General features: G+C 35.3%; 1 protein-coding gene across 2 annotated transcripts in view; it reads right to left on the bottom strand.

The window, feature by feature from the left end:
* The window catches only part of C2H8orf34 (chromosome 2 C8orf34 homolog), a 148,077-nt gene that overhangs the window by 111,360 nt on the left and 21,618 nt on the right, over window positions 1-15,099 (bottom strand). The window contains exons 2-4 of one of the 2 annotated variants that reach the window (XM_015618613.3): window positions 13,436-13,583; window positions 12,322-12,453; window positions 3,626-3,754 (exon numbers count right to left, since the gene is read on the bottom strand). In XM_015618613.3, the coding sequence (XP_015474099.1) occupies window positions 3,626-3,754; window positions 12,322-12,453; window positions 13,436-13,583 (409 nt within the window). The remainder of the gene's footprint in view (window positions 1-3,625; window positions 3,755-12,321; window positions 12,454-13,435; window positions 13,584-15,099) is intronic. The other variant, XM_033512288.1, reaches the window with a different exon arrangement.

Genomic DNA, 15,099 nt, shown 5'->3' with positions numbered 1-15,099 from the left:
TCTCCAGACTACCAAAACTCCTAAGATACTTTTAACTCTGAGTGTGAAGGCCTGGTTTCTAAGACCTACTAAAGCACAGAATTACTCACTCTTGATAGGGGTTAGGAGAAAGGGTCCAAATAAAACCAAGTTCAGTTTTTATCACTAGGACTGAATATAGAAGAGACCAAACATCTAAGTGCCCGAGTCTCACCTTCCAAATCTTACAGGCAATTCTAATCTTGCATGAAGAGCACAGGTTTGTCTCAAAGCAGGTTATCTAGACTGCATAGCAAATGAAGCAATAGAACCTAGAATTTATTTCACAGGCTAATGTCAACTGCCTAACATGCAATCAAGTCATGGAAATTCACTAAAAGATCCAAAGCTTATCTTTAAAATGTAAACAAATTCCAGGAGTTGATGAAAGTGCATTTAACTTCAAACATTTCATCTCATGTGTCACTCTTCACTGTTAAAATACTGAAGAAAAAGAGAGAGGGTGCTGTAAAAAGCCATTAATAGTGCATTTTGATTATTTGTGTACTCAGCTGTTGAGCCCATTGTCTGTCCCACACCACTTCAAATTAAGATTAGTACCAAATGCAGCACTAAACTCATGGCATTCTTGTGGAAACAAAAGCACTAATTAGACTGCCTGAAACAAGCAACAGGAGAGGCAGACATGGGATCTTGTGATGGCTTTTCTATAATTCACCACATGGGATGTTTATTTGGGTACAGCATAGAATGAGTTTCATGCACCTTATATTTTTAAAGTCCTAGACCTATTAATTGAAGCCCTCTAATATATTTCCTATGTGCAATCTACATTCTATCTCTGTGAGAACAATAAAATTAATTTATTTTCAAAATTCTACCTTTTCTCTATTTACAAAATTTTCACATTTTTCATTTTGATTTTTTAATACCATGCTTACATTTAAGAAATAATAGCAAAGGGTTTTTTTAATTTTGAAATGAAGTGAAAATCAGAAGTACAAAACCAAGAAACAAGGGCATACAGCTTAGAATTAATCTGATACAAGTGTTTAAATTACACCAACAAGTAAAAAAGGTTAAAGTGCAGAGTAACTAACAACTATAACAGAACATAAAAAGCCATAGGAAAAGATACTATAAATACACTAGAAAAGGATAATAAATTAAAATACAGAACTATTACATCAAAGAGAAGGAAAGCAAGTAAGAGATGATACAAAGAATTCCCAGTGTTCAATACTTTCCCTGCTTCAGTCTTTGCCAAAAAAAAAAAATCAATTGCAGCCAGATGATTAACAGTAGCGGTTTTAAGAGGAAAAACTGCAAGCCAGACAAGGGAAGCTGAAAGATATGTTGGTGATTTAAATACATTCAAGTTAGCAGACTCTTGTGAAATTCACTCTAAAACATTTAACTGAAGAAACCTCTAATCCATTAGCAACTGTCTTTCAGGAACAGAGAGGACAGAAAAGGGCAAATACTTATCTTTTAAAAAGAAAAAGAGAAGATGTGGGGAGCTACCAATCACCAAGTCTAAATCAGACAACAGCAAGAATCATAGACAAAACTGTTAAATAATGTATCAACATCTAATGGAAAAGAAAGGTGGTAAGAATGAGCTATTATGAATTTATTGAGAACGAATCATATCAAATTAGTCTAATTGCATTCTCAATTGGGAAACTTGCCTAGTGGATAAGAGGAAGAAGCAGATGCAAAATACTCCAGCTTTTAGACTCTGTTTACTATCCTAGATTATGCTTCAGTGAAAAAAAATTAGAGAATTACAATCTACGTGAAAACACTGCAAGGTAGAATAACATCTGGTGGGGAAAAAACACACTTACTGAGTATCTTTCAAGGGCTGGTTGTCAGATCTGAAATGGGATCATGAAGAGGTCTGACAATATTTCCATTAATGATCTGGATGAAGAAATAGAGAGCACATTCATGAAAGTGAATTATCACTTATTATCATGCTGCGAGTGATTTAAAGCACTCTGGGGGATGGGATTTAAATTCCATATTATCTTGACAAACCACCAGAAAGCATCAAGTACTAGCAAGAAACAGTGAAGAATCCTTCATTTAAGAAATAACTATGAAAAACAGCCTCCAACAATGGTGATCAGGTACATTCAACCAGTCCAAGTGTAGGACCCAGAAGAGCTGAAGTTTTACACTCCAGTTAGAAAACTGTGGGGCAAGGAGAGGTAGAGAATGCTGCAAAATCTATTTTAGATATAAGGAAGTATAGGTATTGTTCTAGGTAAAAGTGGAAACTTCACAATATTCTGAAGGAAAGACGAAGATGTAGGATTGAAGAGTGGATTTAGGCGTTAATTACTGAACTTTCACACCTGATTGGTTTGTGTCTCCAGAGAGTGACTAAATAACCCTTTCTGAAATTCAAAATAATTGTTTCTGTATCTGTATATACCTTCCCTACAAGTCTCTAAAGGAGAAAAGCTTGAAACCTACACTCACATCCATCACAGTCAGGCAATAGTGAGGCTGCAAATAAGAGATGTTGACCAGAGTTGGTTTAGCTCCTTACAGGCAGATAGACCAATTTACTAGAAAAGTAAATATATATAACTATATACATAACTATACCACTATAATACAAGTTTGAAAATTGCTCAGAATATAATTGTGGTGATCAACCTAAAACATTTGGGAGAGTATGATTTGGGAAAACTAGTTTTGGATATTTGGTACAATTTGGAAAAATGTTAAATCTCAAAATTCTTTACAAAACTAATCTTCCATTCCTCATTTAGCTCTGTTTCTGACCTCACTATCTGTAAATTCTCTAGTGAATTAAGAACTGCCAGGAATAAAAATTTAATGAGAGAAGGAATAAACATTTATCACACAAGTATTATGCCACATCTAGTTTTCATGTAGCATGGCAAACAGAACTCGTCATCATTTCATACTTTAAAAATTGTTAGCAGTATTTGCTCCCACAAATGTATTTCAGAATTCTCTTCTACAGGAAAGAAAGCAAAAGGAAAAGAAAAAAAATAAAAGAAAAAAAAATAAGAGCAGCTATCTCTGATTATATCCGGTAATCCTCAGAGCTATTCATCACAATACTGTTTACGGGATAATATATGGGGTTTATTATGAAATAACTGTATTTCATGTTTCTGAGTATTTATTTGAGATGCTTTAAAATATTTTAATTTCTTTGGAAAACTAGAAGGTCAAAGAAATCAAGGATACAAAACAGCTAAATATTTTTCAATAACAGGTCTGAACTCCATCAATGAGGTACAGGTCATACAAAGGTTAATCCCATTTAACTACCACACAAAGGAGCAATCTCCCTGCTGCATGTTCCCACCATTTTCATTGAACCAGCCTCTTGTGTTGATCTCTTTATAAGCTAATTCAGCTCAGTAAACTGGCAGAAAACTAATGCAAGAAAAAAAAGTGCAGGGGTAGTAGTTGCAGTTTCCAGGAGAGCTCCTGAATTATCTCAGATAATCTGTATACCTTATCAATGGGAGAGTAACTGCTGATGTCAATGACCTTGGTCTTCATTGAATAGAAGACCACTTTCCTGAAATATATACTTCCAAATTACAATTCAGGCCGCATGGTTATATTAAGAAACTAAAATCAAACAACTTACTGCGAGACAGATTCTCAAGGGCTTTTCCAAGCTTTTTGCTCTCTTGAAGAATATGATTTAGTTCATCAAAATCATGGTTCTCCGGTTTTGTCTTCCAATCCCATTTAGGATGCTCTATTGACCTTGGCACTAAATATACACAGATATATAGATGAAGTTTAGATTTGGTACTGCACACTCCTTCAGTAGAAAAAAATCTGCACAGTGAATTTACAAGCTCAAGTATCTTCGGTGGAAATTACTTAACTATCCTTTACTTTAACTGCTGGAAATACTTCCTTTGGTCAATGTGAAGTAAAAGTATCTATGAACAAATGCATAACTGAATTATTCTTGCAACTGAATGAATTGGTAAACAAGATAATTAACATTTAATAATTGAATTATTACTAATGCAATTTAAAAAATGTATTTAAACTATTGCGCATGATGGTATTTCATTTACAACAAAATAGAATTTTGTGGCCTAAGGGTCAATAAGAAAAAACGTCAAAACAAAAATGAGTAACTGGTACTTCTGGCTTTCCTAGATATTTTATCAAGAATCAAAAAAAGTATTTTAGATACAGCTTCAAAACAACATTTTTCTTTTTCAAAAAATCATAAAGTGTAGATAGCACATTTCATAAAAAACAGTGAAACAAAGTAAGTCTTTATCATTTATGTTGTACAGCCTCTAATCTTCATTTCACTACCTAAACAAATTCAGCCTTTGGGAAGCACAGACCTGCTAATTGCTAAGTTTACCTACAACGAAGAGGAGTGTCTGAGATATGTAGAACACATAATGAACAGAGCTTCATTGAACAATGTGAACATTTTGAACAATTTGTAGAAATGAAAACAGAAACAATGCTGTTTCTAGAACTGCAGTTTAATGTGTTCTTTTTGCCAGTGTTCAGAAGTAAGTGAGCTTCTGTTTTGCCATGAAATTCAACAGTTGGGTTTTCTCCAAACACAGCATTACATTTATACAGGTATGAAGATGATGATGCATAGTCCACCTTTTCACCAGAAAGGATGAGTTGTATTTTTACCAACCACCATTTACCAGTCGCTGACCACTCACTTATAAATAACTTCAAAGAAAAGCCTAAAATATCTAATATATCCTGGCCAGCTTCAAAATTGTTGTTTACTATTTTGACAGCTGTCAACTAATATATGCTTATAAACATCATTTTCACTACATGCTAAGAAGACAACTAACAGACTCCTACAGATTGTGCTAAAAAGGTGGTTTTGTGATGATTTGGAACTTCAGAGTGCTTTTATGATGATAGGAGGAAATCATGCTCAGACATCAAGTCTGATAGCTATTACAAAATGTTTTAAATAACTAGGTATTGAAATTTGCCTGAATGCTGACTTCCCTCTGTGAGAATAGAATCTGCTCCACTTTGCATCAACTTCAACTTTCCCTTGTAGAGTTAAGTCAATAGTCACCTTTTCCAGGTAAAGTAATGGGACAAAGTTATGTTCAAGTCTTTCTTTCACAAATTACATGATTCTACCTCTTGCACCAACTCCAAAAACCAACTCATCTTCAAAACAGGTATCTACAGAGTCTGACAATCCAGAGTATATCCTGATCTGTAGCACCCAGAACCTGGAACCTGGCTATTAAGGAAGTTAATACATTAGACTGCAATTACAGACATTCTCAAAGACAGAAGACAAAAGAGACATTTAAAAAGACCTACAGAGATAAGAATTGAAGGAAAGGGACACAAGAACCCTCAATAAGGAGAAGGGAAGAGAGAAGCAAGTTGGAGTGTCAGAGTCTTGTTCTGCTCTGTGCTTAAAAAAGGCAAGTAATATATTTCCTTCTCAGGACAATGGAAATAATGAATTACAGTGGCTCCCAGTAAATACATACAGGCTTTAAGGAATTGGAATATGTGCAGTCTCTACTCAGATGATCAGCTTGTAATTTCTGTTGATACTTAAAAACTTCAATATCATTCATTCAACTATTTTATAATTACCTGGTTTAAGAACTGCTAAGTCCAAAGTTACATAAATTCTTGTGCAACAAAAATTGACTGCATTCACAGACCGTAGCATGTACAAATTAAACAGCACAACTTCAGCATTTTTCATCCCTTTTTTTCTTATCTACAGAAAACAAAATGTTCCACCTAGTATTTTTCAAAACTATTGCTAACTGTGAATATAAATTTTTAATAAACTAGAAAATAAATTCTATAAAGAGTTCTCTCTATTTTCACCCACCTTTGTTTTACATTGAGGTCACATGCTCCTTTTGAGGCCTTTTGCAGTCATCTTACCATCACCCTTCTGTGTGCTAAGGATATATTCTACGGCATCACTCACTAGCACTATGACAGACTTTTCTTTCTATGTTTATGCTGAATTTAGCACATCAAAAAAATCTCACAGTACCACCAGAATACAAACAGGCAACAACTTAATATAGTAAAACCATATAAAAAGAATCTTGGAGCCTCCAGGTTGCAGAAAATTTCCACAAGCCGGAATTTGATACCATGTCAGTTTGAAACAAAACCAATTTTTCAAATTAAACCATACAATTTTGAAGCAAAATTTGTCATGGGACAGAAGCTGGATGAACTAAACATAAGTTCTACTTGACAGCTGTGAAGCTTCTAGGATCAGCAACTGCCAAGTATATGGATCAACACACATCAGGTGAAAAAGAAAGTCTCAAGACTCTTGTTATTGAAAAGTAGGGACACTTGCTCAAGACAGTGACCTGGCTGCTAATTTCAGAGAAATGTCTGACAAACACAGGAAGCTTGGACTGTAGCTCACTAGATGGATAGTGGGAAATCAGTCAAAACCATGGTGGAAATTTGCTTTTCATGCTGGTGCACAATCAGCTGTGTTCTACTGAGCCATTCTATACTTCAGTGAAAAGGTACCAAAATAGATATGCTGTAATGAATTAATTCTATGTTTCAATACAATTTGTTTCAGCAAGGATTTGTCTCATCCTGAGGAATCAAAACAGAGGGGGAAGTTCAACAGAATTTGAACCGACTAAAATTTTGTATTACTTCTAGAGAAGATGTAGTTCTTCCTACTTACCCAGTCTTTCAAATAATGAATATTATAAAACTAAAACAATATCTATTTTACTAGCATCATGTGGCACATGTTTGTTCTTTCAAGTTAATTTTCTTCTTGCTTACAGATTTTTTTCAGAATATAAACTTGTATCTTCTCAGCTTTGGGATCAACAAGCACTGGTAATTTTCAAATTAATGGAAATTGGAAGCATTCAGAACTGTACAAATACCATATGACCCTTCTTAGGAATATTTTCAAATATGTGATCCTCCTCTCTATGCATGAAGTCCGTCATTAATCATTTACATGCCTGTGTCACTACACACTTAGCAAAATCCTTTCATTATACTCTGACCTTCATCTTTATTATGCTCACTCATTCCACAAAATCTTATCAGTAATTTCAAATCTCTTATCACATTACTCATCTCAACCTCATCTTTGTTATTTGAAAGATTTATTTAACACTTCCTCTTGAAATTATTTGCCTACAATTCAGATTTATTACATCTACATTGTAGCATTTGTATTGAACGATGTAGAGCTTCCCTTTATGGAGCTGGGAATTCATCATCTCCTCTTAGGAGACTGGACAGATACAGTTGCCTGTATTTCTGATTTTTGGTGGTGTGCCCTGGCCATAAACGCACACTAGATTAATTCATAATGGTGTTATGAATTCTGCCACAAATCAGCACATCTTTATTTTCTACTGGATGATGGTTCAAGATCAGTACTGGTTTTGTCTACCCATTCAAAACTTTTCAATGCATGATTTGCAGACAAAATCAGACCAGTTGCTCATTAAATCCAACATTTCATTAATACATTTTATGACCATCTTACATCTCAAAGAACAAAAATATGTATAATATAATTGAGTGCAAAATTACTCATGAATTTAAATCTAGTAATAGCACTCAGATTTGAATTCTTTGGTGATAAATCCAAACTGGTTTACATATGTCTTTTAGTTACTGCTATAAAACCACGACAACATAGTATCTGGATATTAAAAGGCTAAAAGAATGATGGCCTACAGTCCTAGACTGACTGAGAGCAACTGGAAGCACACAACATTGTACTTGCATGTGGGATGTGATGAGAATGCTGAAATGAAGCAGCATGAAAGGATAATCTGTGATCTGATTTAATATGGAGGTGGTGAAGAGATCAACCTACTTTACTTAAAAGTAGCTAGCTGGGAAACAAAAATCTGTTTCACAAACTAGTTTGAAATTTCCAAATTTGTTTTTCTTCTGATACAGACTGTGATTATTTAAACATTTAATTTATATACACACAAACACCCCTAGCTCCAAGATACTTCCTTGCCAGACAACAGCAGCTTCTGCTTAACTCTGGTTTTGCACACACCACACAAGTGGTCAGATGGCTTAGATATTAACACTTGTTTGTGTGCTCCAGGTGCACCTGAGATCATAATAGGCAGGTGAGAGTAGAGGAATTTTTGCAGTAAAAAAGTTGAAAGCATAAGGAAGAGACATTTGTGCAAGAATAACCTGCACACTGCAGTCAACATCACTCTACTGAAGGAGAAAATATATTTCCTAATTAAATAAATCAAATACTCCCGTGTTCTCAAAGATTTATATTAAATGACAGTTCTGAATAAATGTGCAAGTACGGGATCATTCGAACCAGACAGTCACAAGACACCAAGTCTGAAACAGAACATAATAGAACTGATCGACTCCATTAAATTTTGGGTTTGTTTTGGCAGTTTGGGGGGTGCTTTTTAGATTTTTGAGTGTGGGGATTAGAACACAAATCTGAGAGTAAATCTTTAGGTCTCAGCAGGTCCAAAACTTTCTATTTCTCAGATGAGTCCTTACTACCTCTTTGGGGATGCTTTGGGAAAAAAAAAGTGCAAGAGGAAGAAGCTGAAGGCACAAAACAAATGGAATATAGTGTGCACATCTGGACATAATTCCTTCTAAACATTCTTGCTCTGTGTAGTTGAAGGGGTACATGGTACTGCTGATTTTGGCATAAACTAAAAGGAAAGAAATGTCAAAAGAACATTTAGAAAATTAATCTATATATAGAGATTACATCTATATCTATAGAGTAATATAAGAATATTAAACTATTCAGCAAAAAGTAAGAGAAACAAGATATGGTAAAAGGGCACATGTCTGAAACCAACCTCTCTGATAGCAACTAAAACAAAATGTAGTTCAAATACACAAAGTATTTTCAAAATATTGTAGACATAACCAATTGCAGGTGTAAGTAAGGAAAACAATAGGATTAATTAAAATTTAAATAAATCAGTGTTATGGAAAAAAAACAAAACGGAAGTGCATAAACAACAAAGCATGGAAGCAGAGGATAATTAGGCTGGAAAGGACCTCTTCTAGACCGACCTGGTGGCTGAGACTGGTCCATTGAGGGCAAGTTGGTCAGACTATTCAGTTCAATTTTAAATATACCCTGTGATGGCAATTCCACAGGTTCTCTGGACAACCTGTTCCACTGTTTGACTGCCCTTGAAGTATAACTTTTGTTTTCTCTTATCCTTTCACTAAACACTATTGACAAATCTGACTCATCCAATGCCTTCTCATCCATCCTCCAGCATATTAGTCGATGGTAATAATGAAATCTCTCCTGAGCTTTCATTTCTTCAGTATGACCAAACCAATTTCCTACAGCTTTTTCTTGTCCATCACATGTTCCAACCCTGTCATCATCTTGGTGGACCTCCACAGGACTTGCTCCAGTACACCACTGTTTCTCACAATGTACTTCAGATGCCACCTCAAAAACAAACACTGCTGGCTCTACTCTTGCTACTGCAGTCTGGTATGCAGGTCACCTTCTGCACTGCATGAGCACATAACCACAGCTGGTTTGTATTCCAAGTCCTTGTCCATCAGCATCCCACATCTTTTTCTGAGAAGCTACTTTCTAGACACACACATCCCAGTTTATACTGCTGCTCAGGGTTATTGCATCCATGATGTAGCATTTTGAATTTGCCTGTGTTGAACTTCAAGAGGCTCCTCTCAGCCCATTCCTTGGTCCTATCCCTCTGAATAGCAGTCCTACTATCCAGAATACCAATCACTTCCCACAATTTGGTCTCACCTACAAATCTGAGAGAAATACTACCCCATCATCCAAGGCATTAGGAAATTCTCCTAAATGGCATCAATCTCAGTTCCAGTCCCTTGAGCATGCCATTAAAGACAGACCTTTCAATTGGACTTTGCACTGCTAGTCACAATCCCTTGAATCCACCAGCTGAGTCAAATTTACATACATCATCTTAGTCAGATCATACATCACTTAGTGAGTCCATATCTTATCAATTGAGTCATAAGGGTACTACAGGAAGCTGACAAAGGTTTTGCTAAAGTCATGGTATGAAACATCCATTGCTGTTTCTTTGGTTGCAGGCCAGTTGTTTCACCTAAGAGGACAACTGTGTTGATCTGATCAGACATACAGGGTCTCATAAATCCATGCTTGATGTTCCAAATCACATTTTCCTCCCTGTGACTAGGAACACCTTCCAGGAAAGTTTGCTTAATAATCCTTGCAGAGGGTGAGGTTAGGCTGATCAGATTGCCCTTCCTCAAAATCAATGAGGTATTTGCATTTTTCTAATCATCAGTAGCATCCCACAATCATTATGACCTTTCAGTGATGACAGAATGGGCTCAAAGTGATATTAGTCTCCTCTTTCAGCACACCTAGAATCAATCCCATGTAGTGCCATGTATTTATGACTACATGGCTGCACTAAGAACACCCCAATTCTATCACTTTTGTATGCAAAGCTGCACTCCCACACGCTGTTTCTAGACTTGGGTAGCTTGAGAGTAAGTCTTACCAATTGAAGAGTATTATTAAGTGTCCTTTAGTCCATAAGGACAGACCCTTGACCCCAGTCATCTTATGGATGTATAAAATATTTCCTTGTTTGGCATGAGACCTAACAGTTTAGAATGCCCAACCTCCTCTTTGTCCCTCTAATGTGACAACCTAAGGACCAACATGCACAAAACTTGTAGCAGGCACACATTTGAGGGGAGTGATGTGATGTCACCCCCCCCCCATCTTGCATAAAGACAGAGAACTCAAGATCTTTAGGAGATGTCATGAAAGCTATTTGAGACATACCACAGAGTCTGAAAATCAAGCACAGGGCAGAAGGAAGGAACACACTATGATGACAGGAACATCTCACAATACCTTTTGGCCACTGTTTCTAACAGTGGATATCTATAAATTGCTGTTATCCAGCAAATCTTGAGATATGCAGATTGAGTGACTATAAGCATTTATTTGAATGTCTCTATTTATTCTCAAAAATAAATTAAAATCCACATGCTTCTTTTGAACAGACTTTAAAAATTCATGTGCCCATTGAGAGGTACAGTGGAATTTATGATCAAATTTGAGTATTTCTGAAGCAGGGAATATGCTTCATGAAGATGAAACATAAATGTTCCATTTCTAGAAAAAAACAATCCTGAGAAAATCCTGTACAATGGGACACAGCTACCTCTAACATCCATTTTTACTTGTTGCTGTTATTTATTCTCAGTAAAGAATGTTTCATAAACATACAAGACTATTAATCACTCAAAAGTATTTATATTGCATAAATTTATCATGATTTACTTTACCTATTGCTGTGTACTACTTTGACTTAGTGAGGTCACTAGGCAATATTCCTTTGATTCCTTTGAAGTCTAGACTTTCCCATCTTGCTTTTAGAAGAAAGACAATGAATTTTCTAATGCAGCATACTATATCTCTGTTCTCATCTGGTACACCTAGTCACACTCAGAGTTATAAAGATTTGGCTATTATAAAAATATCAAAAAGCTACAAGAGTCAATAGAAGTAAATATAGTTTTTCAATTTATTTTGGAGAAAAATCTTGTACAAACAATTCCCTGCATGCATAACTATATTTATATATGTATGCATATTGTAGATATATTTATTAGTGAAAAAACCCCAACATTAAGAATCAACCTTAAAAATTAGATCTCTTCAATAGCCAGTACCTAGGAAGCATATCTCATTAGGGCTTGTTGTCTTCATTTTCACTAGTTTTTTACAGGTAGCTGACAATATTCTCTTCAGATGTTCTATTTCTACTCTGTCTTTTCTTTTAGTGTACATTTAGATTCCTTCAGCAATTCTCAGAACAGCACACCTGTTCTGCTGACACTACTCCCATACCTTGAACAGTATCTGTTCATAATGCATAGTTTTGAATTGCCTGACACACACAAAAAAATCTGTTAGGACCAATATCAACAGAACAGATTTTACATGTGCAAAATGGCAATGCAAACTAAAACATCAAACTATAATAAGTATCCAAACACAAAACAGTGCATGACACCCATGTATTAGTCTGGTTTTTAATCAATCTATCTAGAATTCTTTTCTATCTACGGATGACAACATAGGACATTATAAAATATTCATAATTCAAGTGATATTAAGGCAAGAATCAAACACTTCTAACACACATATATATAGACATTTCATCTGCTCACAGTTTGCTTTTCATTTTAAACCTTATCCAAACAAAAAACAGACCACAGGTTGGAAACTATGCACAAATTACTAATGTAGTGAAACTTTCTTACATGACTTGGACTCCGGTGACGGTGGAGAAATGTTGGACACAGCAAGGTCGCTCTTTGACTTTTTAGGCTTTTTTGCATTTACCTGCCAAGGCTTATCATAACTTCTAAAATCTCTTCTTGCTCCTTTATTTTCTGTTAAAATAATCAAGTTAGATAATCATAACATTTGTAGGATCATTTTTCAAAGACTTAAGAAACAATTAATCAAAAAAAGCCCCAAGGAATATCAATCCAAATTACAGACAGCTCTTTTTTCTCCCCTCTTATTTCTGATTTCTTTTATATTAATTTTATTTATTCCACTTTTTAAGTATCAAAATTTAGAAATTATTATGTTTTTAATCTATAAAGGTCTATTTTTTGTTATGAAAAAGTCCTTAAGGTCCATGTTACGTACATGTTTTACTTCCTATGTTAAAACTGTGTACTTGATATAAACGGTTGATTTGTCAGTAAATTAACACTTTGGCTATCAGCAACTATTTAAGCTCTATAGTCTGAAACAAATCATTAGCCAATTTGTAAACACAAAACTAATATTGTAAGAGCAGCTAGTATCAGAATAAGAAAACCAAGACTTCTACTTTACAATCAGAGCAGATACTATTTCAGAAGATTTTTTTTAATGCTTCTGACGATTTACAATCATAAATTATTCACACTGAAGTTTATAAAGGAGCATAGCATTTTCTCATTAAGGGTTGGTCTATATTTATAGGTATATAAAAATATGTATTATTGAAAAAAATACCTCAATAGAAGTTAATCTCAGGCACAAATACACCAGGGGAGGGAAAAGGAAAACAAAGGAAAAGGACAGCAAGGGAATCTCTCTCATTGAGACTGGGACAGTTTCCACGCTATAACCCTGATCTGTAACTATGATCTATATAATCCTCATCTATACTCCCATGATATATATATATAGGCTGAGCTGACAGACAGCAATGTATATTAAAATTCTAATATCTGCTGGACAAACAGAATTTATTCTGCATGCTCAAAACAATAAAGCAGTACCTGTTCACTAGCTACATTTGCATCCAGGAAATCATGGATATAAATGTGGCAACATTATACTGGAGACCAGCCCCTTCCAGCACACAGAACATACCTGATGTTTCACTCTCTGCCCAGAGGGCAGCAGATCCAGACAATGTCCTCTGAAGCTGACCACGGTTTCCCTGCTTGGACTGAAGATGATCAATTAGAAATGGGATTGGCTGGTCAGGTGTCTCTGTTATCAGCTTGGTCATCAACTCCTTTAGAAAATTAAACCAAAACAAAAAATTAGTGAGATATTGCACCTAAACTAATCCTGTAATTACCAAAAGAAAACAAGCATTTATAATGGAAAGATTTGTTTTCAAATTTGAAGAAAACAGCTGGAACATCAACCTCCTCAAACTACTGCTAGCTCTGTCCTATGAGGTGCTCGTATGTGAAGTGTTCTCAGCCTATATAGGATCTTATCCACTGGAACATAGGTTAAAAAAGCCAAACTCTACTACTACCTGTTCATATTTACCCCAAACAATAATACTGTCCATTTATCCACTCAGAACCAGCACCTCTTCAGAGCTGCAAGTAGCTCTTCTCTGACCAATACACCCAAGTTTCTTATTGGAAACTGGAGTGTCAGAAAAGCTTGAGATTTTTTCATCTCATCTAGACTAGATCAATTGTCTGGTTCAAATATCCATTTATATCTGGGAACTCCAATGTCTGATCAAACAGGTAGATGGTTTTTAAAGCAAGTCCTCAAAGGTACTATAGTAGAAATAAACAAATTTTTTATTACACTTTTGCAGACACAGATACAAAGCCAATGTCAACAGGAAAGTGTCTTCTATGCCACCCATTGGTATTATCCAGTTGCTGGTCTGCACCTTGGCTGTGCAGGTCTACAGAAAAAGAAACACCATTATTGCTGCTGGGGTTCTTTCTGGCTTCCTAGGCATATAACACATTAGGAATCCAGAAAGAAGCTGTGACTCTGCTCTGCACTTGTGCTCTGAGAGGAAATTAATGACTCAGGGCAGGTGAGGTGACCCTGAAACCCATGTAGTTCTACAGAAGATCTGTGGCTACTGCTGCAAAATGAAAAAAGCTCCACAGAGTAAAAAACTACAGGAATGTACAGCAAAATGAGAACAAAATAATAACAAACAAAAAAAAAAACAACAAACAAACAAAAAAACCCTCCCAAAACAACTAAATTATTTATATATTCTCTCTTCACCTATCCCCAAGCATAAACCTTAACACAATTTACACCCACTTAAGTCTATCCCCACTTCATCTTTTCCACGCACTTTCATTTAATAAAAAATTTTTCAAATGTCAGTAGTTACTTAGAATTACCATCAGTTAAGTGTGTTGGGAAAAGATACTTCAGAGGAAGTATACCAAATAAAAGTAAACATGAATAATTGCACACAGGATTATTAAGGCACAGCAAGTTCTCTTTGTCCACAAAATGGAAAAAATATGCCCAATATGGCTTGTGAAGACACAATCTTCTCTGATGCAATTTTTGATACTTATCCACAGTGAAATGAAAAACCCTGTGTGCTTGATTTTGAACTGGAACTCCATAGGGAGAAATTAAGCTACTTACTAATCTTATAATTGTTGAAGCTATGGAGTCTAACTTCATCTAGACTGCCTCTTACCAAGGTACGAGAAACCCTCCGATATACAACATACAATAAAAATTCAGAAATTGGAGTAATTCATATTTTAGTTGCTTGGCAACACTAACAGCAAATTTTTATT

The sequence above is a fragment of the Parus major genome, chromosome 2 (assembly GCF_001522545.3).
Source record: "Parus major isolate Abel chromosome 2, Parus_major1.1, whole genome shotgun sequence".
In the NCBI taxonomy this organism is placed as follows: domain Eukaryota; kingdom Metazoa; phylum Chordata; class Aves; order Passeriformes; family Paridae; genus Parus; species Parus major.
Note: the sequence above shows the minus strand (reverse complement) of the source record. Positions and strands in the feature narration are given on the sequence as shown.